Source organism: Trichechus manatus, unplaced genomic scaffold (genome assembly GCF_000243295.1).
Source record: "Trichechus manatus latirostris isolate Lorelei unplaced genomic scaffold, TriManLat1.0 scaffold00208, whole genome shotgun sequence".
Classification (NCBI taxonomy): domain Eukaryota; kingdom Metazoa; phylum Chordata; class Mammalia; order Sirenia; family Trichechidae; genus Trichechus; species Trichechus manatus.
The window spans coordinates 1,366,040-1,393,390 of NW_004444144.1; the positions used below are offsets into that span (position 1 = coordinate 1,366,040).

Below are 27,351 nucleotides of genomic sequence, written 5' to 3' on the forward strand. Positions count from 1 at the left end.
TTTGTGGTTACCTTAATATTTACCCCTGTTTTTCTAAGTTTAAACCAGTCTTTTATTTCTTTATATCGCTTTGATTTCCTCTCCATATGAACGATCTATGACTGCATTTTTTTAGTCCTTTTTTTTTGTTTGTTTTAATATTGTCATCTTTTATATACTGACATCTCTGTTTCCCTATTTTCAGTGTTTTAGCTTTGATTTATTTTTGTGACTTTTCTGTCTGGGTTGATAACTTGGTTGCTCTGTCCTGTGTTCTAGTCTTGGGTTATTATCTGATGTTATTGATTTTCTAACTGGAGGATCCCTTTAGTATTTCTTGTAATTTTGGTTGGGTTTTTGCAAATTCTCTAAACTTCTGTTTATCTGGAAATGCCCTAATTTCACCATCATATTTGAGAGACAGTTTTGCTGGATATATAATTCTTGCCTGACAATTTTTTTTCTTCAAGACTTTCTATGTATCATCCCATTGCCTTCTTGCCTGCGTGGTTTTCCGAGCTTAGTCTTATTGACTCTCCTTTGTAGATGACTTTTCGTTTATCCCTAGCCGCTGTTAAAATTCTCTCTTTATCTTTGGTTTTGGCACGTTTGATTATAATATGTCTTGGTGACTTTCTTTTGGCATCTATCTTATGTGGGGTTTGATGAGCATATTGGATAGATATCTTGTCATCTTTCACAATATCCGGGAAGTTTTCTGCCAACAAATCTTCAACAATTCTCTCTGTATTTTCTGTTATCTGCCCCCCGCCCCCGCCCCGTTCTGGTACTCCAGTCACTCTTAGGTTATTCCTCTTGATAGAGTCCCACATAATTCTAAGGGTTTCTTCATTTTTTTAAATTCTTTTATCTGATTTTTCCTCAAATAAGTTAGTGTCAAGTGCTTTATCTTCAATCTCACTAATTCTGACTTCATTGCCTCAGTTCTGCTCCTGTGACTTTCTATTGAATTGTCTAATTCTGAAATTTTATTGTTAATCTTTTGGATTTCTGTTTGCAGTCTCTCTATGGATTCTTGCAGCCTGTTAAATTTGTCATTATGCTCTTCTCTAATCTTCTTAAGTTCCTCTGTTGCTTTGTCTGTATGTTCCTTGGCTTGTTCTGCTTTTTGACTGATCTCTTTCCTGATGTCTTGAAGAGTTCTGTATATTAATCTTTTGTATTCTATGTCTGGTAATTCCAAGAAGTTCTCTTCCTCCAGAAAATTTCTTGGTTCTTTGTTTTGGGAGCTTGCTGAAGCCATCATGGGCTGCCTGTTTATGTGCCATCAATAAGTTATTACATTTGTTTAGTTTATGTTTGCTTATTGTGTCCTAGCTTCTTGTTTTGTTTTGTTTTGATATGCCCAAATAGGCTGCTCATGTGAGCTAATTTGATTATTGGTGCCTTTGAATCTCTACTGTCCTGTCACCAGGTTACTAGGTAACCTGTCATCTGTTACTAGGTATGTGAGCTCAGGAGTCTGTTTACTTTTCTTGTATGGATTCAGCTCAAGTGTCCAGGTAGTCAGTCACCAAGTGTGTGGTACAGGCTCTCACCTACAGTCCTAGACAGGCAGGGATGATTGGTGTAGGCACAGGTATCTGGCTGCAGTAGGGCGTCATGCACTGAGCAAGGCAGGGAGCTGACGGCTGCTCCTGAGTGTCTGGGAGGAAAGTGGGTCCCTGTTCCGTAGAGTGTGTAGGTGGATGAGTTTTGCGGCCAGACTATGGGCACCCAATGCTGTTGGCTGTAAGGACTGTGGGGCAGCACTTATTCTTGGACCCCTATCGCAGGTGGCTAGGTGGCATGGGTGGAGCCACCAGTCCTCAGGCCCCTGATGTGGGTAGGTGAGGACCCTGCTTAACGGGCAGAGCAGTGTCAGAGGTCACAGACCTACCACTTCACCATATAGCTGATACCATTGAATTTAGGCTTCAGGTATATACCCTGTTGTACTGTGATAATGAGAGCCTACACTGTTGAAATGGGCCCACACGGGTCTATGCAGGGGTGGAAGGCATTCAAAGTCCATAGGCCCATTATGCCTACGCCTAGGCAAAGGAGCCGTGCCTATGCTGCTTTCCCAGCTTAGGGGAGCTGGCAGATTATTTCTTCCTGTTTGTTAATTTGTTCCCTCTCCAAAGCCGGGAGAATGGCTCAGGGCATGTAATGGGTCCTACTTCTGGCCCAGGGGACTTGGCAATCGCTGAAGCCAGCCTGGGACCCAGTGCAGGGTGGGGAGGGGGCAGGTAATTGGGAGAGAGATTTTTCCCAAAGGGGGTGTTTTTTGCTGCATGTGGTAGGTCAGACGCACGTACTTGTCTTTTGCTGATTGAGCATTGCTTTTCACTGGTTCTGGAGGCCTGAGTAGACTCTCTGCTGCTTGGTCTCTCCCAAGTACCACTACTTGCCTCACCGCACACACCAGCTGATCTGGCCTGCAGGGTGCCGGCTCCCGCTGGGTCAGGTCTAGTAACTCCTCACTGCTTCTGACCTGTCTCTCCCTCCCCTGCCACTCAGTCTGATTCCTCAACTTTGCCTTTGATGTTCAAGGCTCCTAGATTGTCATATATAATCTATTCACTTGCTTTTTTCAGGTCTTTGTTGTAAAAGGGACCACAGGAAGTATCTGACTATTCTGCCCCACCCCCCTCTTGATCATTTCTAACAAAATCATTGTCCCCCCGCTCCCTGCCTCCCTGCTTCTGCAGCCATCCGTGCCACTTGTGTCATGGTGTGCGTGGATGGGGCTTCTGTGAGACCGCTAGGGAGCGAGCTCTGACCATGCAGGTCTGTGCTGGCCATCCAACACCACACTTCTGAACTGCTCCTCTCTTGCACAGCCCTTGCCACTTTGCCATAGTTACATTCCTGTTACATTTTCCTAGACCCTGGGTTTCCAGAGACCAGGCCCTGTCTGCCATTTCATCAGAGATATGCTGGGGGAATCAGTGTGATTAACTTTCAGAAATCACTCTTGTGTGTGCAATGAGATGTCCATATTCCTTTTTCAGATTAAAGCAATTTAAAATGCATTTTGTTTAGGAACTATTGTGTTGCTGTCTGAAATGAAGTGTCCTAAAAGCCAGGCTTGGAATTGCCACATCAGAGTGACAGGTTTTGCTTAATGTTTCCTATCCTGCTTTCTAGCATTACGTCATGTGCATCTTCTGCTCCCCTGCAGCCCTTGAAGGTAGGCTTTCTCCAAGGTTAAGTTTAACGTCCTTCAGCTCTTTCTGTTTAGAGCAGCCTTAACTATCACCTTCATCCAGATGGCCCCAGATCCTTAGCTCCAGCTGTGGCGGTCTCTACTATTGCCTATTAATATTCCCTCTCCCCTTCTTCCATACTGACAGATGCCTAATTTTGTTTGAGGAAGCAGTATGCTGGCTTATAAAAAGTTTCTGGCCAGTTTTGCAGCTGAGGGTGGCCATGTGCTGTTGTTCTGGCCAAAAGGATATAAATGGAGTCAGCCAGGGGCTTCTAGGACATAGGTGCTGCCCCTTCCTTTCTGTCTCATCCCTCTTCTCCTTCCTCCTCTGGAATAGGGAGGGGAGGTTGGCCATGTACTAGTGCTAGAGGTGCAGAAGGTGGTAGATGGGGACATTGATGGCATTGCAGAGCCACTGCACCTGGTCTGCTTGTCTCCACACTTTCTGCTTTGTAAGAAGAATAAACCCCTTCTTGGTTAAAGGAATCATTAGGTGGTGCAGACGGCGCCTCGGAAGAAAGACCTGGTGATCTGCTTCTGAAAAATCATCCATTGAAAATCCTGTGGAGCACAGTTCTATTCTGACACACATGGGGTCTCCAGGAGTCAGAATTGACTCCACGGCAACTGGTTTTTTACTTGGTTAAAAACCACAATAGGCAGGTTTCTGTTGCCTGCAGCCAAGTGCAGGCCCTGTCCGATACACCAGCTGCAATCCCTCCTGAGAGCTTCAAGCCTGTGTTTTCAGTTGTCCTTGGAATTTATCAACCTGAGTGACCCCCAGGCATTTGTGAGCCAGCAAGGCCAAGCTGACCTTACTGTCACCACAGTTCCTCCTCCTCATTACGGCATCTCTCTTCAAAGGCACCGCTGTCCTCCCTGCCCCCAGTTAATTTCCTCTCTGCCCGCCTGTCACCACATGCCCTTCCTCTCCACCTCCCTGGCACCATCTTTGCTGATATCCGAGGATTTTTTGCTGAGAGTGCCGCAGTGCCCTTCACTGGCCTCCCTGTCCCGGGCCCTCCACCCTCCTTGCTGTTGCCCTGCAGCTCCCAGTGTGCTCTTGCTCCCCGTGTTTCGTGTCCCCTCCTGAATAAAATCCTCAGCAGGCCCTGGCCTTCTGCGGTCTTCCATACCTTGACCCCACTGACCCGTCTGTTTTAGGCCTAAAGCAGGGGTTTATGGATGGAGGTCTCAGGGAAGGGAACTGAGGGAAGAGGCTGGGGTTGGGAGAGGAGCTGACCCTCCTTTTGTACCCCTGTCAGTCATTGACTCTGGGGACAGAGGAGAGATAATGCATAGAAGGGGGCAGCTCATGCTGGTGGCAACCAGCACTCATGGCAGGTCCATCGCAGTATTGAGCGTCCAGTTTCCGGCCTCACTGTCTGTCCCTTGCACCTTACCGTGCACACTGCCACAGAGCAGTCTTCCTTCTGTCCTGAGGAGCGTACACAACTCTTACCATTCTAGATGCCAAGGAGAGAAGTCTGGGGCACTGACAGCCTGCAGCCCTGCCCTCATTTCCTGCTTGCACTCCCACCCCTTGCCTTACTCTCTTGGTCATTCCCAGTCATTTACCATCCCCTGCTCTGGCCAGGCCTCTGTGCTTGGCTCATGATGTCCCTTCTGCCCACAGAGCAGGCCCTTGCTGCTCACCCAGCTCCTCTGTCCCTCCCTCTCTCCACTGCGACTCTTGTACCTTCTCTTTGGTGCTAACACTGTCACCTCTGCAACCCATGCTGTCTCCCGTGAGGCAGCTTTTCCTCCTTGGCACCTGTTCTTCTCAAGTGGAATTCCTCACCTGAACCCCAAAACCCCCAAAACGAGTGGCTGTTTCCTCAACTTTCTTGAGGATTGTATGTAACTCGTGCCATCCTAAGTGCCTGGGAGGAAAGTTAATTGGGTCCACATGGTCACTGCCTTAGGGCTTCATTCTCTCGTGTCTGCTGGTATAACTGATGATTCTACTGAGCCCCAGTTCACAGTCACTGCCTTAGGGCTTCATTCTTTCATATCTGCTGGCATAACTGACAGTTCTGCTGAGCCTCAGTTCACATTGCCAGCTGCCTGCCAAACACTTTCACTGGTTATTTATGATCTCAAGCTCATCACACCGTCATCACTAACTACTAAAACTTCACCTCCATTCCTGTTTCTTTCCGTAATTGGGACCCCAAAGTTATCTTTGTGTGCTTTGTTTTCATCATTTCTTGGTAGATCCCTCCCTTCCTCCTCCTCCTCACCAGGGCAGGCCTCTGGCTCCCCTCCCCCCAGGCCACTGCAGCTGCAAGCATGCAGTTTCCGGCCACGCTGCCTATCCCTCGTGCCCAAACATGCACACTGCAGCAGACCAGTCTTCCTTCTGCCCTGCTGTGAAGTCCTTCTGCGCGTAGAAACCTCCAGCCATAAAGGACATGGCCTTAGGCTGCCAGGTTACCTCCTCATGTTCCCTGGAATGCCTTCATTATTTAAAATAAAAAAATGCATACATGCATATATGCATATCCACCTGTTGTTCTAAGACCTTCCTAGGCACTTATCTGGTGGAAAGGACTTGAACTTGGGGGTGGATAGATCTGGGTTGGAATTCTCAGCTCCTCTGCTTACCCATGCGTGACCCTCATTGGATAAATGCAGATAGTGGTCCAATGAAGTAGGTCTTTTTAAGGTCCAGTGAAATAATGTATAGCTTCTCCCTCCCAATAAATGTTAGTTCCTGTCTTAGGCTGGGTTCTCTAGAGAATCAAAACCAGTAAAGCATAAAAATATGTATATAGAGAGATTTATATCAAGGAAGCAGCTCACGCAATTGTAGAGGCTAGAACATCCCAAGTCCATGAATCAGGGTAGAGGCCCTTCCCAATTCACGCAGCTGCAGAAGCTGGCGAGCCCAAGATCAGCAGGTCGGAGAGCAGGGCTCCCGCTCACAGATTGTGAAGATCGATGAATTCCGAGATCAGTGGGCAAGACTTCAAGGTTTCTCCTGATTCACGTAGCTGCAGAGGCTGGTGAACCCAAGATCGGCAGGTTAGAGAGCAGGGCTCCGCTCACAGGCTGTGAAGATCGACGAATCCCAAGTTTGGCAAATAAGCTGACAGCTCAAGTCCCAAGAACTGAAGGTGAGACAACAGGAGGCAGCCGCAGGATCCAGAGTGAGCAAAAAGCCAGAACGTCTGCTTATATTCAGATGCAGGCCACACCCCCAAGGAAACTCCCTTTCATCTGATTGGCTACTCACAGCATATTCAGTCATGGGAGTGATCACATATAAACACTGAGAATCATGGCCCAGCCAAGTTGACACATAATGTTAACCATCATAGTGCCCTACGCATTCTTGCTCCAGTAATTGTCTGTACAGTCAGTTTGGTGATTCATCACATACTGCTTTGTGGCATCTATTCTACTCTTATCTTGAGTTGTTGATTCTCAATTTTGTAAGTATGTATGGTGCTAGTTCTCCAAAAGGACTGGAAGTCAAGGCCTTGCCCTTACCTCTCTTCATCATGGCTTCTCTATGAATTATTTCTGCATACAGACACTTAATGAAAATCTGTTACTTTTTTATGTAAATAGAAAAATATGATGTTGAAAGCCAGGCCCTTTTCTGCGTTAGTTACTGAAGCATGATGAGGCAGCTATTGCTCTGGCAGTCTGAGTGAGAAGGGGTCACGTGTATAAGCCCTCTTGACCCCAGCACTTAGGAGGAAATGGCAGAGGAAGAGCTGCTTGTGAAAGATGGGGAAGGAGCAGCCAGAGAGACAAGAAGAGAACCAGGAGGGTGTCCCAGGACAAAAGAAAGGCCAGCCCTTGGTGATGGCCTGGCAACACAAAGCCTTTGGAGGAATGCCTGTAACCACCACCACCTCTGGAGTACCGCTCATAAGAGACTGAATTTTCATTCAGTAAATAGGTAATGGGTGCCCATTATGCACCTCTTACAACATTCTGTTGTTGTCTTGTGCTGTCAAGTCGATTCTGACTCATGACGACCTCATGTGTTATGGAGTAGAACTGCTCCATAGGGTTTTTCTTGGCTATAATCTTTACAGAGCAGATCATCAGACCTTTCCTTCTGCTGTGCTGCTGGGTGGGTTTGAAGCTCAAACCTTTCAGTTACCAGCCGAGTGCAAACCGTTTGCATCACTCAGGGCCCTTTACAATATTCTAGGTACTGTGAATACAGTGGAGTCCCTATGTAGTACAAACGGTTAATGCATGGCATGGATTGAATTATGGCCCCCCAAAAATGTGTGTATCAATTTGGCTGGGCCATGATTGCCAGTATTGTGTGATTTTCCTATATGTTGTAGATCCTGCCTCTGTGATGTTAATGAGGGAGGATGGGTGGCAGTTGTGTTAGTAAGGCAGGACTCAGTCTACAAGACTGGGTTGTGTCCTGAGGCAATCTCTTGAGATATAAAAGAGAGAAGTGAGCAGAGAGACAAGGGGACTTCATACCACCAAGAAAGCAGCACTAGGAGCAGAGTGTGTCCTTTGGACCCGGGGTTCCTGCGCAGAGAAGCTCCTAGTCCCGGGGAACATTGATGAGAAGGCTGACAGTGAGAGAAAGCCTTCCCCTGGAGCTGATGCCCTGAATTTGGACATTTAGCCTACTTTACTTTGAGGAAATAAACTTCTCTTTGTTAAAGCCATCCGCTTGTGGTATTTCTGTTATAGCAGCGCTAGATGACTAAGACAGAATTTGGTACCAGGAGTGGGGTGCTGCTCTAACAGATACCTAAAATGTGGAAGCAGTTTTGAAACTGTGAATAGATAGAGGAGTGACAATGGCAGAGGACCAGCAGCAGCAGAACCAGGAGACCAGTGGGAGATGGCACTGGAGCCGACCCACAGAACGAGAGAGCTGAGTGACTGTGTGCAGGAGGCTTCCTGGTGGAGTAGGATTCCTCTGGGCACTTATTAGTGGAGCTACAGAGCTTTGGAACATTTGCCCCAGCAGGGCAGATGTGGGAGTGAGGCCCAAGGAGCCGAGAGGCCAAGAAACTAGAAAACAGAAGCTGACGAGACAAGGGATACAAGAAGCTGAGCTGCGTCTGTCTCAAAAGGTATGACCATGACCTCAGGGGTTTCAAAGGGTGGAGCCGTGGCCTCTGGTGTTTCTAAGGGTGGAGTCACCACTCAGATGGACTAGGAGAATGGTGCGCCTAAAGCCGAGGGAGCATAGTTGCTGTCCCAGTGGGCCTGGAAGGCAGAGCTGAAGCCCAGGGCCGAAAGGCCTCCACTCAGAATCCAAAGAGTGTGGCCAATACCTAGAGTCTGGAGGGCAGGGCCATTGTGTAAATTGTTTCACAGAACAGAGGTTTATTTTCAAAGTCTTGAGAGCTAATGTAATGTGTTCTGCTGACTTGCTTGGTGCCTGTTATCCCTTCTTTTCTTCTAGTTCCTCTCATGTGTAATAGAAATGTCTAGCTTGTGCCTGTTCTGCCATTGTACCTTTGGAAGCAGATAACTTGTATTCTAGATTTCACAGATGAAGAGGAATTTTTGGATTTTGTACTTGGAGTTAAGATTTTGTTATGATATGATGGGGTGAATATGTTTTACATGTTGCAAGGATGTGATTTTTTGGGAGCCACAGGGTGGGTTAGAGACCCGGGGTCCCTGTGCAGAGAAGCTCCTAGTCCAGGGGAACATTGATGAGAAGGCTGACAGAGAGAGATAGGCTTCGCCTGGAGCTGATGTCCTGAATTTGGACTTTTAGCCTACTTTACTGTGAGAAAATAAACTTCTCTTTGTTAAAGCCATCCACTTGTGGTATTTCTGTTATAGCAGCACTGGATGACTAAGACAAGGCACAAGTTAATGTGCAAATTAATGCAAGTGCCTCAGAGGAAAGGCCTGACAAAAAATCAGCCATTGAGAACCCTGTGGAGCACAGTTCTACTCTGAAACACACGGGGTCACCATGCATCAGAATCAACTCCATGGCAGCTGGTTTTGGCTATTACAGTAGAGAGCAAAGCAAAGACCCCTGCTGCTTTGGAATCTGCATTCTAGTAGGGGAAACTAGAGACAAATGTATAGTTATGGGCCACATAATGTCCATTCCAGCAACGTCTAACTGCTTATACGTCCGTGATCCCATAAGATTATAATAGAGTTCAGAAATTCCAGTTGGAGAACAGGACATAGTGGACATAACTGGATATAGTGAACACAACAGCTTCCCACACACAACACGTGTATCTCATGTCTCTTGTATACAAAGAGAAGTGAACTCACCCACAGCTGCACCACCTATTGATAACATGTAGGTGTACCTTTTTCCAGTTGTCTTTGTACCTATATGCACCTATGGATACATAAACAGCCTTCCCTACATTCTGATAATTTTTATTAGCTGAAAGTGTAATTACCATTGAAATTAATGGAGCACAATTATTCCAAGAGTTAACATAGTATGCCCGTGATTCAATGTTTATGTAACTGAACCTTGAATTGCAACCTCTCTTCCGCCAAACAGAACATTAAAGGTAAAAGAAATGAATGAAAACAGTGCAGGTGGTGTAAAGACAGTCAAGACTATCAACTGGTAAACCCCGGGTTCTCGAGAGGGGACCTTCAGGCCACCTAGTATCAGCTGTATATATTGGTGAAGATGACCCAGGCTGGTTCTCCTTTTGTGGTGCTGAGGGGTGTGGAATCCACATGGTCCCTTGTAAATCAGAAGAAATGCCTTCTTCTAAGCCCAATTAGGGGGATTCAGTGAAACTCAAATTCTCATACCTTCGGTGGGTACATCCCAGAACATGACTCTGTATGTGCACATACATTTTTACAAAAGTGCTGTTTCATACAGTATCTTTCTGTGACAATAAATGTTAGTACATAACACTTTCAGCTGGTGTTTCTCAAGCGTTGATGTTTACATGAATCACCTGGAGAGCTTGTTAAAATGCAGATTCTGGTTCAGTAGGTGTGGGTTGGGGCCTGAGACTGCATTTCTAACCTGCTCGCAGGTGGTGAGAATCCTGCCAGCATGGACCCCACTTTTTGTGTTGTTGTCAGTTGCCATTGAGTCGTTTCTGACTCACGGCAGCCCCAAGTGCTCGGAGTAGAACTGCTCCACGGGGTTTTCAAGGCTGTGACCTTTCGGAAGCAGTTCTCCAAGCCTGTCTCCTGAGGAGCCACTGGGCGGGTTCAGAATGTCAACATTTTGGCTAGTAGTCAGATGCTGAACCATTGGCGCCATATCAGGACTCCTATACTTTGCGTAGCAAGGCTTTATTGGGTGGATAATATTCCTTCTGGTTTGTACCACCGTTCACCAGGAGGTTCCCCATTGTTGAGCATTTTAGGTGTTTCAGTAGAGCTTATACTTTATTCTTTACCATTATAATTTCTGTTAATGTTCAGTTTTAATCCTAACCACATACTGGGTTGAATAGTGTTCCCCCGAAATTCATATTCTTCCCAGCACCTCACAATATGACCTTATTGGGAAATAGGGTCCTTGCGATGTAATTAGTTAAGTCACAGTGAGGTCATACTGGAGTAGGGTGAGCCCTACACCAATGCCTGGTGTCCTTACAAGAAGAGAGGAGACAGACACAGGGAGAACACCATGTGACAGAGGCAGAGGCTGGCGTGATGTGTCTGCAAGCCACAGAATGCCGAGGGTTGCCACCGACACCAGAAGCTAGGAGACAGGCATGGAGCAGCTTCTCCCCTAGATGCTCAGAGAGAGCATGGCCTGCTGACCCCTGGATTTCAGACCTCTGGCCTCCAGGACTGTAGGGGAATAAATTTCTGTTGCTTTACGCCCCCAGTCTGTGGTCCTTCGTTGCGGCAGCCCTAGGAAACTGAGACAACATTATTGGGGAAACGCTCTTCTTGGAAGTTTATCTTGTTTGATGACAGGCCAGAGATATATCATAATACACGTTCCATTCAATTTGAGATGTTCTTAAGGGCCTGCTGTGTGCCAAGCCCTGTCCTGGGTATTGGAGATACAAAAATGAACAATTCATCTGGCAGGGATTTGAGGCCATTTCCGTCTTTTAGTCAGCTAGTTTTACCCCCCACTTTGGGCATAGCTGTCTAAAGGACAGAAGTGGCCTCAAACCCCTGCCAGATGAATTGTAGGAAACGAGACTGATGGCAAGAGTAATGACAATTGGAAACGGATAGTGGTAATGGTTGCGCAACATGGGGAATGTCACTGAATTGCAGACATAGAAATGGTTGAAATGGCAAATGTTGTTATATATATTTCACCACAATAAAGATTTTTTAAAGTTTTAAATATAGGCAATGGGACAAAAAAAGAAAAAAAATGATAGCAAGCACCTGTAACTTCCCTATCTGTGTAATACTAATAGCAACAACAAACACTTTGTAGCGTTTATTATGTGCAGCCACTGTTCTTAGCACTTGGCACGTTATATGTCATATATTCCTCGTAGCAACGCCGTGAGGTAGGTAATATTATTATACCCATTTTACAGATGAGGAAACTGAGCCATAGTAACTTGCCCAAAGCTTCACAACTGGTAGGTAGATGAGCCAGGATTTGAACCCAGGAGTTCAGGGCTGTAGAGTCTGTGCTCTTACACTACCTCTCCTGAGACCTTCTCCAGTTTGATTTAAAAACAAACAAACTTTTTTGTTTTTTGAGTGTTTGAATGGATTCTCTGTGTATGATATGGGACAGTGACTGTGATGGGAGAGAAGGAGGGAATTAGGACTGTAGACCCTCCCTCGCCTCCAGAGCACCTCCTTTCCTTGCTTGATTGCCTTCCTGAAAGTGGGAACAGAGATGCACCAAAGTGCCAGTGAGTGTTCAGCAGGAAACAGAAACCACTGTAGATGATTCAGGCAGATAGGGCTTTCCGCAGGGGATTGATTACAAAGATGCTGAAAGGTCTGCAGATGCGGAAGAGGGAAGGCGTGTTACCAGGAAGCTGCTCTTGCCCCCTGGGCTGAGTATGTACTTGTCACAAAGCTGCTGGAGGTGGCACCGCTTCTGCCCAGTAGAAACCAGGATCCTGGGTGCCCACTGTGGCTGCTGGAGCCGCAGTCACATGGAGCACCCCCATGGCCTGCCACTGCCAGAGGCACCACCAAATTGGGAGTAGAAAAGGCGTCTTCTTTCCTGTTGTCTTCCAGTCCTTCACCAGCACCTCCCAGGGTCAGAACTTAACAGGAAGCCAGCTGACAAGAGGGAGTCTGGGAGTTTACAGGCTTACTGTCCCAGTGGCAGAGGGAGGGGAACAGAGGGCGGGATAGAGTGAGAGCCAGCTGACACCAGGCAGCACACCAGCGACAGGCAGGGGGCCAGCTAGGGCTCTTTCTGTTGCTCTAACATCGGTCAGCTTTGTTCTCTGGAGGTCCACTTTGGTATGACTTGCATGTCATTCTGATCATAAAGACACAGGGATCTTGGAAACTTTAGCTTTATATATGCAGGGTCACTGTGAGTCGGAATTGACTTGATGGCAATGGGTTTGGTCCTAGGTCGTCGGCTGGTTCTCACCACTTGGCTACCAGACGTCAGGGAATCAGAGTTGTGGGGCTTGAAAACCTTCCAGGGTCTCAGTTGTTCTCACTTCCCAGTTAAGAATTCAGTAGCTTTTTCATCCCAGGTGTACAGGTATCCCCCGCTTTTCAAAAGTTTGCTTTACACCACTTTGATTTTACAAAAGACCTACATTAGTACTGGTTTTCACTAACCGAAAGAAATCCAGAGAGAATTTTTGCTTTTACAAAAAAAAGGTGAAAAGTAGAAATAGTGTTCAGCATGTTTTGCAGGGAACCGTTAAAGAGGCAGCGTGCACCCCAAGCAGCGAGAGTGGCGTCTCTAAGCTCCTTCCCCGGCAACTACACTCAGCATCTCAGCTTCAAGCCACCATAGCTTTGAACTGTGTCCATGAGCACTTGTGCTTTGTCTCAACTTATTTTGTGCATCCGTTAGCAAGATGTATCCTAAGGTATCAGAAAAGCCTAAACAGATTTGGTAGGTTATTTTTGGGGCTGGGAATGCTCCAAAAAAATTCCCATATAAATTAATGGTAATTGCTTCTTTGCTTTACGTCATTTCAGCTTACGAAAGGTTTCATAGGAATGCTCTGCTTTCAGATAGCAGGGGAAACCTGTAGTGAGGTCCTTGGCACTACTTTTTGAAGTAACTCAAGTAGAATGATACGTAGCTGTAAAAATCATTGCACTATCATGTTGTGCAGTTAGAACATAGAATTGCAGTAGAGAGAGACATTGTTTACAGTAGAAAAAAAGTAAATATTTGAGTATCAGTTTAGCTTGAGAGACAAGATTTTTGTTTTTCCAAGGTAAATAGCATAACCCTAATGGAGGAAATGAAATGAATAATGAGATATAACTTCCTCCTGGCTGAAAGACTAAATAAAGACATTATTTCTTAAATTGGTATATGCATTTATCATAATAGCAGTTGGTGCTTGAATTAGGATATAACTTTGCTTTTAATTAACAATACAGGCAGTCCTCGGTTTATGAACAAGATTTATTCTAAGTCTGCCTTTTAAGTTGAATTTGTAGGCAGGTTGGAACAGGTGCGTATGGTTTTAATTTCGTGTCAGTCAATGTCTGTCTGAGTGTATAGTATGTGTTTTACCTCTCTGTGCACATAAAGGAGCCCTGGTGGTGCAGTGGTTAAGAGCTACGGCTGCTAATCAAAAGGTCAGCAATTTGAATCCATCAGCCACTCCTTGGAAGCCCTATGAGGCAGTTCTACTCTGTCCTATAGGGTCACTATGAGTCGGAATAGACTCTACAGTAATGAGTTTGGGTTTTTTTTTTTCTCTTTCGATGCATATAAAACACTTAAGAAATACTTCAAAATACAGTAAAATATCTTAAACATAATAATACAGTCCATAATAATAATAATATGGTGGTAATAGTACAGTGCATAATAATGTTGTTGCATGCCGTCAAGTGGATTCCGACTCATAGTGACCCTATAGGACAGGATAGAACTGCCCAATAGGGTTTCCAAGGAGCGGCTGATGGATTTGAACTGCCGGCCTTTTGGTTAGCAGCCTGAGCTCTTAACCACTTCACCACCAGGGCTCACGTAATAATAATAATACAATAATAAAAGTAACTACATATGGTGCTGTACTGAAGAGAGCATGAGAGAATCTGTATATGTATGTGTAAGTATACAGTACTGTAAAAAAATTAAAGAAACAGTTCTTAAAGCACTTCAGACAGGAAAAAAAAGAAAAAAGATCATGATTAAAAGTTAACACTTATGAACCACTATATTTAACTCAGGCTTTTAATACCATAGGCTACCCATAGCTTCACAAGATGGAAGTTTATTTCTCCGTCATAGACCAGTCTGGAGGCAGACAATCTAGAGGCGGCTCTGCCCTGTGGGGTGTCCAGGAGCCCAGGCTCCTCCTCTCCGGTTGCTTCACCATCCCTCTGTGTGATCCAAAGTGGCTCATTGTCAGCATTTCAGCCAGCAGAAAGGGGGAGATAAAGGAGAAGGGGGAGTATGCCAAGGGATGCACCCTGGGAGGGGTACATGTCACTTCCACTTGCACCCATTGGCTAGACCTTAGTCACAAGGCCACATCTAGCTCCAAGGGAGGCTGGGAAATAGACTTTATTCTGAGAGGCCATGTGCCCAGCTAAAAATCCAGAGTTCTGTTAAGTTGAAGGAGTCCCTGGATGGTACAGACGATTAACACTCTCTGCTGCTAACTGAAAGGTTGGTGGTTCCAGTCCACCCAGAGTTGTCTTGGAAGAAAAGCTTGGCAATCTACTTCTGAAAAATCAACCACTGAAAACCCTTCTTTTCTGACACAGTGGGGTCGCCATGAGTCCAAAATGACTCAATGGCAACTGGCTATTAAGTTGAGACGAAGGAAAAAACAGATGGGGGGAAACATACCAATTTCTGCTACAGTACCTGTCATGGATTGAATTATGTCCCCCAAAAAATATGTGTATCAATTTGGCTAGGCCATGATTGCCAATATTGTGTGGTTGTCCTCTATTTTGTAATTGTAATTTTATGTTAAAGAGGGTTAGGGTGGGATTGTAACACCCTTACCCATGTCACATCCCTGATCCTATGTAAAGGGATTTTCGCTGGGGTGTGGCCTGCACCACCTTTTATCTTACAAGAGATGAAAGGGAAGCAAGCAGGGTGGCGGGTGGGGGTTGGGAGACCTCATACCACCAAGAAAGCAGTGCCAGGAGCAGAGTGTGTCTTTTGGACCTGGGGTCCCTACGCAGAGAAGCTGCTAGTCCTGGGTAAGATTGATGAGAAGGCCGACAGAGAGAGAAAGCCTTCCCCTGGAGCTGACACCCTGAATTTGGACGGTTAGACTTCTTCACTGTGAGGAAATAAACTTCTCTTTGTTAAAGCCATCCACTTGTGGCATTTCTGTTAGAGCAGCACTAGATGACTAAGACAGTACTCCTTGGAATATTTAAAAATTTAAAAATTGAGAGTGAAACTAGTTCAAAGGAGTAAATAGGCAAGCATACCTGAGAACACATATTTTTTAAAGAAACCTTTCTTTGAAACTTTCCACTTTTTATTTTGATATAATTGTAGATTCACATGCAGTTGTAAGAAATAATACAGAGGGATCCCCTGCACCCTTCACTCAGTTTCCCTCAGTGGTAGCATCTTGCAAGACTAGCGCAATCTCACAGCTGGGATATTGATGTGGAAACAGTCGAGATACTAAATATTTTCATCACCACAAAGATCCCTGAAGTTGCCCTTCTCTAGCCCACACGTACCTCTACCCCCTCCCTAACCTTTGACAACTGCTGATCGGTTCTCCATTTGTATAATTTTGTCATTTCAAGAGTGTTATAGAAATGGAATCATGCAACACATGACCTTTTAGTACTGGCTGTTTTCACTGGAGAGTCATCCAGATTGTTGTGTATATCAATATTCATTTATTTTTATTGCTGAGAAGTATTCCATGATATGAATATACCACATAAAGGCTCTTTTTAAACACATACCTCTTCCCGACCGTGTTCTCCTCCCCTCTTCACAGCAATGCCGAGTGAGTATAACTGCGTGAAACTGAGAAGTGATTGCTCAAGACCTTCCCTGCAATGGTACACCCGAGCTCAGAATAAGATGAGAAGACCCAACTTGTTCAAAAACATTCTCAAGTAAGTCCAGCCCCTTGAACCATAAGCTCCCCCTAATTTTGGTGAACTGTGTAGAACTGGAGAAGAATTCAGTGAGACCCCTAAAGGTGGCTAATGTTGGAGAAGCATACTTGGTCAAAGAGACTAACAGGGATCATTTAAAAGCACATCTGAGAAAAAAATTGGCGTGCTGCTGGAATGCATCCGTACACCGAGCTGTATTGGGTAACAGTGCAGTGCCCAGTCAGGGAGAGGTTCAGGCAGTGCTGCCAGCCCTCAGGCCCGAGAGAGCAGCTCTTACGGCACACTGCTCTTCATGCTGTTATTTAACAGAAGAGGACTTTTTCCCTTAGCTATTTTAAGTTAATCTGAAACATGGTTCATTAAAATGTTCTCAGCTGCTGACCAAAAGGTCGACAATTGAAACCCACCAGCAATTCCATGGGGGAAAGATGTGGCAGTCTGCTCTCGTAAAGATTACAGCCTTGGAAACAGTATGGGGCAGTTCTGCTCTGTCATGTAGGGTTGCTGTAAGTCGGAATCGACTTGACAGCAGTGGGTTTGTTTTTTTAAAGACATTTGAATAACTTCAAATATTAAGTACTAAAAAGGATCACAGATGTTTCAGCCAGGTTACTCTTATATCTGGAGTGAGTCCCTGGATGGTGTAGATAGTTAATGCTCAGCTGCTAACCAGAAGGCTGGGGGTTTGAATCCACCCAGAGGCACCTCAGAAGAAAGACCTAGCAATCTACTTCTGAAAAATCAGCCACTGAAAACCCTATGGAGCAGTTCTACTCTGGCACACATGGGGTGGCCATGCATCAGAGGTGACTTGATGGCAATTGGTTGGTGGTTTGGTACCCTTATATCCTAATAAATGGTCAGATTAATAAAGGAGGAACTTTTCAGTTTTATTTGGTACCAGCTAAACCAAGTTTGAAAATTACCTTTTTTCATGTCTAAAGATAAAAATCCAACCTTGCAATCCAGTGGAAACCCTGGTGGCGTAGTGGTTAAGAGCTACGGCTGCTAACCAAAAGGTCAGCAGTTCAGATCTACCAGGTGCTCCTTGGAAACTCTATGGGGCAGTTCTACTCTCTCCTATAGGGTTGCTATGAGTCGGAGTTGGGTTTTTGATTTTTGTAATCTAGTCTCCCATCTCGCTTTACTAATTTAGGAGGTGCACGAGAAAGGCGAGAGAAGACATTTATGTTAATAAGCGTTTGTGTCACTTCTTATCTCCTGTTGGTCATGAAGATGTAGCCACACTGCAGGGGGATGGATGCCGGAGATGGCAGGGCTTGCTTTTAGCACCCTTTCTTCCTAAAAAAAGAATCTCAAGGGGATTATTACTTGCACTGAATGTACTTTTCTGGGGGTTAGGGAAGGACTAGGGAATACCTTCACAAGATTCACAATTCAGAGATATTAAAGGGAACTCTTCTCACCCCTGTAGTTTAACTTTGTTTTTTAACTTTTGATTTGGCAGCATAACTTGGGTTAAAAAAAAACCCAGAAAACCAAACCCCTTGCCTTCGAGTCGATTCCGACTCCTAGTGATCCTATAGGACAGAGTGGAACTGCCCCATAGGATTCGCAGGGCTCTAATCTTTACAGAAGCAGACTGTCACATTTTTCTCCCGCAGAGCAGCTGGTGGGTTCAAACCTCTGACCTTTCGATTAGCAGCCCAGTGCTTAACCACTGCACCACCCAAGGGTAGCTTATTAAAAATGAGATTTCTAAAATCAGGACTAGACCCAGTTCTTTTCTCCAAATCCTGTGTGCATATGTGTGTGTTAAACTACATAGTGTGAATCTACCAGGTCTTTAAAAACATTTAGGAGATCTTAAAGATGGCTAGTGGTGATTCTCTGATTTCCATCACACGGGGCGGAATTCTTCAGAGGTGGTTGTGAGTAGATTGTTTCTTTGTTTTCCATTATTTCTTTGTAAGGACTGATGGTATTTTAAAGTGATAAAAAATGGAAGCTGAGAATCTATAATAAGAATATATTACAGGTAGTCCCCACCTACCATGTATTCAAGTTACGATGAACCACACTTACGATTGTCTGGTTTTTTTTTTGTAAATCTTAGCATTAGCAGTAGGTACTACTTACAACATTGCGGCGCATAATTTCTGATGTTGTCATTGTCAGATGTTCATTCGTCGATGTTCAGTGTTATGATTTATAAAGACACTGATAATAAAAAGCAGTAATAATGAAAACTAAAAAAAAAAAAAAGAGGTATTTGACTTAACGTCAGAACCAAGTTATGACGGAGTCATTGAAATGGAACCTGGTTGTAAGTCAGGGACTACCTGTAGTTGATTTTTTTTTAATCCAGTGTTTTTACTCTACATTGTGATTCAGATTTTACAAATCACAGAAAAATTTTTATTTCTATTCACTTATAGCAAACCAAAACCAAACCCATTACTGCTGAGTCAATTCCGATTCATAGTGTCCCTATATAGGACACAGTAGAATGGCCCCAAAGGGTTTCCAAGGAGCAGCTGGTGGATTAGAACTGCTGACCTTTTGGTTAGTAGCAGTAGCACTTAGCCATTACACCACCAGGGCTCCCATTTATAACAAAGACAATCATAAACGACTATTGTGTAAAAAAAAATGGTGCCCTACTCTCACCACGAAGGTCAACCTGAGATTGTCCTTTTATGCTGTATGGCAGGCAACCTTCGATTTACATTAGTGTTTCACTTATTTCACATTATTTCTCTTGATTACCACATGACTATATCATTATACCCCACTGATTTTTTTTTCCAGATGTATATTGCTTGTGTTTGGATTGTGGATCCTTTATATCCTCAAGTTAAATTATACTACTGAAGAATGTGACATGAAAAAAATGCATTATGTGGATCCCGACCGTGTAAAGGTTAGATATTCCACTGGGATGGTTCTTTTCCATTGAATAAATCAAAACATGTCTAAGCATACACTTAAACAGTATCATCTCTAAAGTGTAACAAATAAATGTTAGCAAAAGTTTGAAAATGGAGGGTAAAAATGATCTTAGCACTTCAAAGGCAAAACCAAGGAGCCCACAACCAACAACCCACCCCCAGTATTCTTCCCATGTTTACTACAGCCGTGGTGTGGGGTTAGGAAGGTTTCATTCAGCACTCTCTAGGGCACCTGACATGGGGTAACTGTGCCAGGATGGTGCCAGAGAACTTGTCCTTAAAACAGAGGTGGCAGAAATCCTTTTAATATCACCTGTCATCTCTGTGTTTTATTTTTAGTTTTAATGATTTCACATTCTATTTGAAGGTTTTCTCTTTATATTTCTTTTTCTAAATCAATTGACAGATTAAATGCTAATTCCTCTGATTATTTGAGTGCTTAAATTGTTCACTGATGTCAGCCCGGGTTGGAAGAAGAGATGATTTCAAATAAGATAACGTGGTAATAAGGATAACTGGCATGTGTTGAGTGCTTACTGAGTGCTTTACATACGTTGTCTTGTTGAACCATCGTCATGACTGGGGGACGGTAGCATTGTCTCCATCTTATAGATGATGGCATTGGAGTGTTAGTAAGCTGTGTGTCCAAGTTCACATCTAGTTGAGTTAACAGTAGTGCTCACTATATGCCAGGATCTGTTCTAACAGTGCCTTAGCAATGCTGACTATTTACCCCTCTTAACAGCCCTGAGGATGTAGATACTATTGTTATCTCCATTTTACTGTTGAGGAAACCGAGGAGATTGGGTTATTTGCCCAAGGTCACCTTAGCTAGTATGTGGTGGAGCCAGGGCTTGAACTCAGCAGCGTGACTCCAGAGTCTCGGCTGAGCACCACTCTGCTTGAGGTACACAAGTGTTCCCACCCCTTCGACTGTTCCTGGGGACATGGGAGTGCCCACATGGAGAGGCCAGAAGTTCCAGGCAGCATGTTGCCAAGAGGAAAGAGCTTAACATTTTGAATCATGCAGCCCCAGATTCAAATCTCAGTGCCTCTTAGTAACACCAAGACCTTAGGCAAGTTACTTGTTTTGAGTCCCAGTTTTCTTATGTATGAAATGTGGATGACAGGATCTATGTCATGGGGTAGACATAAAAGTTTAATAAGATAGTATGCACAAAACTACTTTTCTAGACCTGATTTTCATTCACAAGTTTCTGCTTTAATTTGTATATCCTTTATGTGCCTCAAATCTTCTGTGGTGCAGACAGGTATAAACAAGTAAATGAAAAGAGCCAAGTCAACAAATGCACAAGCTAGGCCCTGGCAAGACTGCCTTGTCTCAGGAGTCTCGCTGGCCCCGAGCCTCCCTTTCTTCACCAGATCTGCCCTCAGAAGTTTGTGAACACATTTCATCTCTTCGGCATTGCCACATCTGTTTTTTTCTCCTGAGGGAAAGCCTAAAGTGATAACATTTCCAATGACTTTTTGATATGCTGCAAACTCTTCTTATCTTTGCTGCACGTCTCTGCCTTCTCTGTACATCTTCTTTCCCCATCCATTTGAATAAGCACACCACTGACCGTTCCCAGGAGTCCTGTGTGGCGCAAATGGTTAAGCACTCAGCTACTAACTGAAAAGTTGGCAGTTGGAATCCACCCAGACGTGCCTCCGAAGAAAGCCCTGGTGATTTACTTCTGAAAGTCACAGCCATTGAAAACCCTGTGGAGCAGTTCTACCCTGACGCATATGGGATTATTGCCGTGAGTCAGGATCTACTCGATGGCAACTGGTTTCTCTTTTTTAACCATCTCACCAACTGCACCGGATGATTGCCCTTGAGTCCAGTTTCCCAGGAGAGACGTGAGCTCTTGTCCAAGGGTCAAGCAACTTTCACAAGCACAGGGAGGAGAGGTGGTTTAGTAACACCTCAGGTGAGAGCAGAGTTTTAGCGCCAGCACCATCGATGTCGACATGTGCCGTGGGTGCCTGCAATCATTTCTTCCTACACTCCATTCATAGAACGAGTATCTAGACAGGGATGGTCAGCTTGTCCCCGTGGTGGTCACACAAGTGCTCTGTTCAGTATGACCACCCCTCTTTAAGGTTCCCCCAAGGAACCCTGCTGACTTCTGACAATGACCAGAGAAGAGACTCAACCGTGTCCCCAGGAACAGTCGAAGGGGTGGGAACACTTGTGTACCTCAAGCAGAGGAGGCCTAGTGCAGGCACAGGGCAGCGGCTATCAACAAGGCAAAGACCTGGCCTGTGGAGGGAGGACGGGCCCCGCCCAGGGGGCCCTGAGGACAGAGATGCATATCAGGGGCCTGCAGCCAGGCTGAAGGGAGAAGGCTTTAACAGTCCAGGGCATCCGGAGGTGGGATAATGGGCCCCCTTAGTAGTGAATCTCTGGAGGTCTTTGAAAGCAAAGCCAGGTTAATGATTTTGGGAGCCCTGAAGGTAGAATTCAGACATCAGACAGCGGGTGGCTTGAGCGCCTTTCTGATTGCGTCCAGCTCTGCGAATCCATGGTTCTCCGTGATTTGCCAGTACCTGGCTGGAAAATGTAGGTTGGTTTCATGACCTAGGGCTTTCCCTGTTCTGAGTGTTGGGGGCAGTCGCCTCAGCCTGGAAGGCTCGCAAAGAACGCTGCACTCTGGCACTGTTATTCCAACTCAGTGGCTTGCAGACTGAACCGCAACAGTACTGTGAAACGCCCCGAAACTTAAATTCCATCTTGTATTATAGTAATTTATGTAGGCATCTCATCATTGCACCTAACCTATGTTATTTGAGAGTAGGGACAGTGATTATAAAAATACGGTTTCTGGAATTCCAAGAACGGCCCTTGGGAATTCTTTGGTCTCATCCATTGCCCCAGTTTTGCGTCTCCTTACCTGCCTTTCTGCACCCAGGGCTGCCCCACAGTAGCTGTAGTGCTGTTTCTAAATATCAAACCTGACGTATTGCTTCTCTGCTTAAAACTCTTGGTTTCTCTCTGTTAGCATCAGGAGAAAATCCAGACTCCTTACTGTGGCTTCTAAGTCTCGTTATGACTTGATTCCCGTCAACCTGTCACACTTCCTTCTGCCACCCCCATGCTCCCAACACTGCCTGTTTCAGGCACACTAAGTCCCATATAGTTCCTCAGTTGAGCTATAGTCTCTTTTTTTTTTCCTACCATATTTATTGAAATATAATTTACACACCATAAAATTCATGCACTTGAAGTATACAATGCAATGGTTTTATGTACTTACATAGTTGTACAACCATCATCACAATCTAAGTTTAGAACATCGGCAGGCCCCGGGTTACAAAAGTCCGACTTACAGACAACTTGTACCTAAGAATGGACTGTCATAAAGCCTGTTGTATCAAAAGTTTGAGTTAAATACCAATGGTTTGTAACCTTTCATCGTGATCTTTTAGTTTCTGTCTAAACTGTTTTAAGAACTGTTTCTTTAATTTTTTTTTTAACAGTACTGTATACCTACACAAGGTGCCCTGGTGGCACAGTGATTAAAGCACTCGGTTGCTAACCAGAAGGTTGGTGGTTCAAACCCACCAGCTGCTCCTCGGGAGAAAGATGTGGTAGTCTGCTTCGGTAAAGATTTACAGCTTTGGAAACCCAATGGGGCAGTTCTACTCTGTCCTGTAGGGTCACCGTGAGTCGGAATTGACTTGACAGCAGTGAGTTTGGTTTTGGTTTTATACCTGTACACATATATACACCCATAGAGTCTCTCTTTCCCTTCAGTACAGAACTGTATGTAGTTACTTTCATTATTACTGTATTATTATTATGTATTATTTTATTATGTTTAAGTTGTTTTAGTGTATTTGAAAGTGTTTCTTGAGTGTTTTATATGCATAGAAAGGTAAAATGTATACTATATCCTAGGACAAACATTTGACTAACTTACGCTAAGTAAGAACTGTATGTGCCTGTTCTACCTTACCTACAAATTCGACTTAAAGACAGACTTAGGAACGAATCTCATTCTAACCCAGGGACTGCCTACATTTCGTCACCCCATTAGCAGTCACTCCGCATTTTCCCAGGCGTGGGCAACCACTAATTTACTTTCTCTATGCGCCTATTCTGAACATTTTATGTATGTAAATGGAATCACACATTATGTGGTCCTCTGTGGTTGGCTTCTTAGCATATTTTCAAGGCTCATTCATGTTGTAGCGTGTATTAGTATTCACTCCTTGTTATTGCCCAGCAATATTCCAGGGTCACCTTGAGGAGTGAAGTGCACCTGACTCAAGCCAGGGCATTTTCTATCACCTCATATGCATGGGAAAGCTGGAAACTGAATAAGAAAGACCAAAGAACTGACGCATTTGAATTATGGTGTTGGCAAAGAATATTGAATATACCATGGACTGCCAGAAGAAGGAAAAGTCTGTCTTGGAAGAAGAACAGCCAGAATGTTCCTTAGAAGCTACTATGATGAGACTTCATCTCACTTAGACAAGTTATCAGGAGGGACCAGTCCCTGGAGAAGGACATCATGCTTGGTAAAGTAGAGGGTCAGTGAAAAAGAGAAAGACCCTCAACAGGATGGATTGACACAGTGGCTGCAACAAAGGGCTCAAACAAAACAACAATTGTGAGGATAGTGCAAGACCAGGCAGCATTTCGTTCTGTTGTACATAGAGTCACTATGAGTTGGGATCAACTTGACAGCAACGGGTACGGGTAGTCCAGTTTATCAAACTTTTTCCTCTTGTTGCTTGTACTTTTGGTGCCATATCCAAGAAACCATTGCCTAATCCAAGGTAATAAAGATTTACACCTGTTTTCTTCTAAGACTCTTATAGTTTTAGCTCCTACATTTAGATCTTTTATCCATTTTAAGTTAGTTTTCATGTATGGTATGAGGTAGGGTTCCAGCTTCATTCTTTTGCGTGTGTATATCCATTTGTCCCAGCAACGTTTGTTGAAGAGGCTATTCTTTTTCCTGTGTTTGATGCATTCTTTCTTATTTCTTTGCCTGGAGCCCTTTCCTGCCCTTTGCCTCTCTATTACTCATCTTTTAAATCAAACCTCTGCTCAAGGGTTACCTCTTTTAAGAAGCCTTCCCTGATCGTCCTTTTCTCTGTTCTAGAAGCCTCTTCATACCTAAATCTTAACACTTATCACTGTAGTGTTTTAACTGTTTGCCTTCCCCATTCATCTTCCAAGCAAGCTCTTAGAAGACATGTACTTATGTCTCTTAACTTGGAGGGTGGGGCAGGGGAGATATTACTTGAACCACAGTGTGGTCTCTCATTATGTTTGAACTCCAGATTGTATAGAAAATCTAGTTAAATAACTGAAAATTCTTTGAGTATATTCAGTAAGGCATATTAGGTTTAATATCCCTTTGAGGAATAGGACTGACTCCCTCTTGTTCAACTCTTGGCACCCACTGGGAGACACAGAAAAGCTCTTCCTCCCTTTTCCCCTAAACCATGGACTATAAGTCCCTTTAGGCTGATAGGGCCAGTTTTAAGACCTAAGCCCTTCACTGGACCAGTCACAGCTGTTCATGGGTGCCGGTGCCCTGGACTGATCGGCTTCAGTGAGAAGACTGACCAGTCACTGAAAAGGGGGAAGGGAGTACTCTGTTGGGGAGTGTCAGCCTCCTGGTTCCCACTGCCTGCATGGAGAAGGGGTGAGTGCTTCCAGAATAAAACCGGGGCTCTGCTAGGAAGGAGGAACAGGAAATGGAGACTGAACGGGTAGCCCACAGTGTCTACCACATCAACCCGGTTCTGAAAGATTTTTAAAAGTTCTTTCTTCCATCCAGTTATAAAATAGCCCCTCAAAATTCAAATAATATGGAAATGAATAAAGTAGAAAGTTCCCTGTAATTTTTTTGTAGGGAAAGGGGAGGAATAGCCAAAAAAAAAAAAAAAAACCTGTTGCCGTCGAGTCGATTCTGACTCCTAGCCACCCTACAGGACAGAGTAGAACTGCCCCATAGGGTTTCTAAGGAGCAACTGGTGGATTCGAACTGCCAACTTTTTGGTTAGCAGCCCAGCTGTTAACCACTGTGCCACCAGACCCCAAGAGGGTACTTATACAGGTAGAGCATGTTTGTAAAAGTCTCAGCCAGTTCAGAAATTAATAAAGTAGAAAGAAAGTGAAAGCCTGCTATACCCACAGTGGAATTAGAGGCGTCCTTTATTAATATTATGTACCTATTACTAATGATAAGATGTACAAAAAAAGAAAAAAGGATGGTTGCAAGTACAGTTCATAGTAACTGAAATACATCTCAAGTCGGGGACTACCTGTACTTGGGATGCTTTTTTTTTCAAGTAACTATATTTTGAAGGAGTCAAAGTGCCTCACTTTTCAAAGTGTCCCTACAGAATGTCCTACTTAATTCCAGGCAGAGGGAGCAGTGTCTGCAAAAGCCCAGGTCTCAAAGACCTTTGCAGATTAGGGGAACAGTAAGAATTGGATATCCCTGAGGATTTGAGGGGAATAGCAGGGTATGAGACTGGAAAAAAGACAGGGCAGATAGTGAAAAGCCTTGAATGCCACACTGAGCAGCTCCTCGCTTTGATCCCTGGTTGTATATTGTTAGCACAGGAACAAAGCCCTGTCTCCAGTCCCCAGAAGGACGGAGGAAGCCTGCCTGTGTGGGCTCATGCTCTGAATGATTGGTGAGCTCCTTACAGAGACAAGCCTGTCTCCACTCTCTCAGTGGAGATTTGATCCTGACCACCAGGAACACTTGGTGAATTATGGAATTATTGTGGGTGTACACTTGCAGAAAAGGGTCTCAAAGCTACAAGCTTTTAAAAAGTTCTTTATTTTTTCCAGTTATAAAAATAACACCCTAAAATTCAAATAATACAGAAATGATAAAGTAGAAATTCCCCTGTAATTTTGTGGGGGGGGTGGGGGACAAGGAGAAATATGAGGGGTAGTTATACAGGTAGAACATGTTTGTAAAAGTGTTAGATCAGAAAATAAAGCAGAAAGTGAAAACCTGCTATGCCTATGGTGGAATTCAACAAGACAAAACAAAAACCCGGACCCTTTGCTATAGAGTAGATTCTGACCCATAGTGACCCTATAGGACAGAGTAGAAACTGCTCCATAGCGTTTCCAAGGCTGTAATCTTTACAGGAGCAGATTGCCAGATCTTTATGCCATGAAGCCACTGGGTGGGTTGGAACCACCAACTTTTCATTTAGCAGCCGAGCACTCAAACCATTGCACCACCAGGGTTCTTTTTATGGCAGAATTAGGGGTGTTTAACTCAACAGCTTGTGCTGTCAGTGGGACCCTGCTCAGGCCTCTTTGACTTTTGAGCTTTGTCCGGCTGCAACTGGCCTGTGTTAATACAGGAAGAGGAGGTGTGGTCACGTCAGGTATGTGTCAGTTTTATATTTTCTGTTTAAAGATGTCATTTAACATACCAGTTTTTTCTTTTTCGTTTCTTTTTTTTTTTTTTATTGTACTTCAGGTGAAGGCTTACAGAACAAATAGTTTCTCATTAAACAGTCAGTACACATATTGTTTTATGATATTGGTTAACAACCATGACATGTCAACCCTCTCCCTTCTCGACCTTTTTTTTTTATGCAAATACACATAGCCCAAGATACACCATTTCAAAAATTTCTACATGCACAGTTCAGTGACATTGATTACGTTCTTCCAGTTGTGCTGCTATTCTCACTTTAGATGAAGGTTTACAGAACCGAATAGTTTCTCATTAAACAGTTAGTACACATGTTGGCCTATGACAATGGTTAACAACCCCGCTACATGTCAACACTGTCCTTACTCAACCTTGGGTTCCCTATTACCAGATTAAAAATATGGAATGCTTCACGAATTTGCTTGTCACCCTTGTGCAGGAGCCATGCTAATCTTCTCTGTATCATTCCAATTTTAGTATATGTGCTGCCGAAGTGAGCACAACACGCCAGTTTTTTAAAAGACTAACAGTAGTCTCTTGGACACTTTGAAACAGCTTATAAAGACAATGCTCTACATTCTACCTTGGTGAGTAGTGTCTGGGGTCTTAAAAGCCTGTGAGCGGCCATCTAAGATACTTCACTGGTCTC

General features: G+C 44.3%; 1 protein-coding gene and 1 non-coding gene across 3 annotated transcripts in view; one reads left to right on the plus strand and one right to left on the minus strand.

Annotated features, from left to right (window-relative positions):
* ST3GAL5 (ST3 beta-galactoside alpha-2,3-sialyltransferase 5) overlaps positions 1 to 27,351 on the plus strand; it is a 70,504-nt gene that overhangs the window by 26,459 nt on the left and 16,694 nt on the right. The window contains exons 2-3 of one of the 2 annotated variants that reach the window (XM_004388236.3): positions 16,231 to 16,351; positions 19,127 to 19,238. In XM_004388236.3, coding sequence (XP_004388293.2) covers positions 16,231 to 16,351; positions 19,127 to 19,238 — 233 coding nt within the window. Of the gene's footprint in view, positions 1 to 16,230; positions 16,352 to 19,126; positions 19,239 to 27,351 lie in introns of those variants that run through there. The other variant, XM_023742340.1, reaches the window with a different exon arrangement.
* On the minus strand, positions 27,097 to 27,203 carry LOC111822767 (U6 spliceosomal RNA). Its single transcript, XR_002825876.1, has one exon. It is a non-coding gene; the product is annotated as a U6 spliceosomal RNA (small nuclear RNA).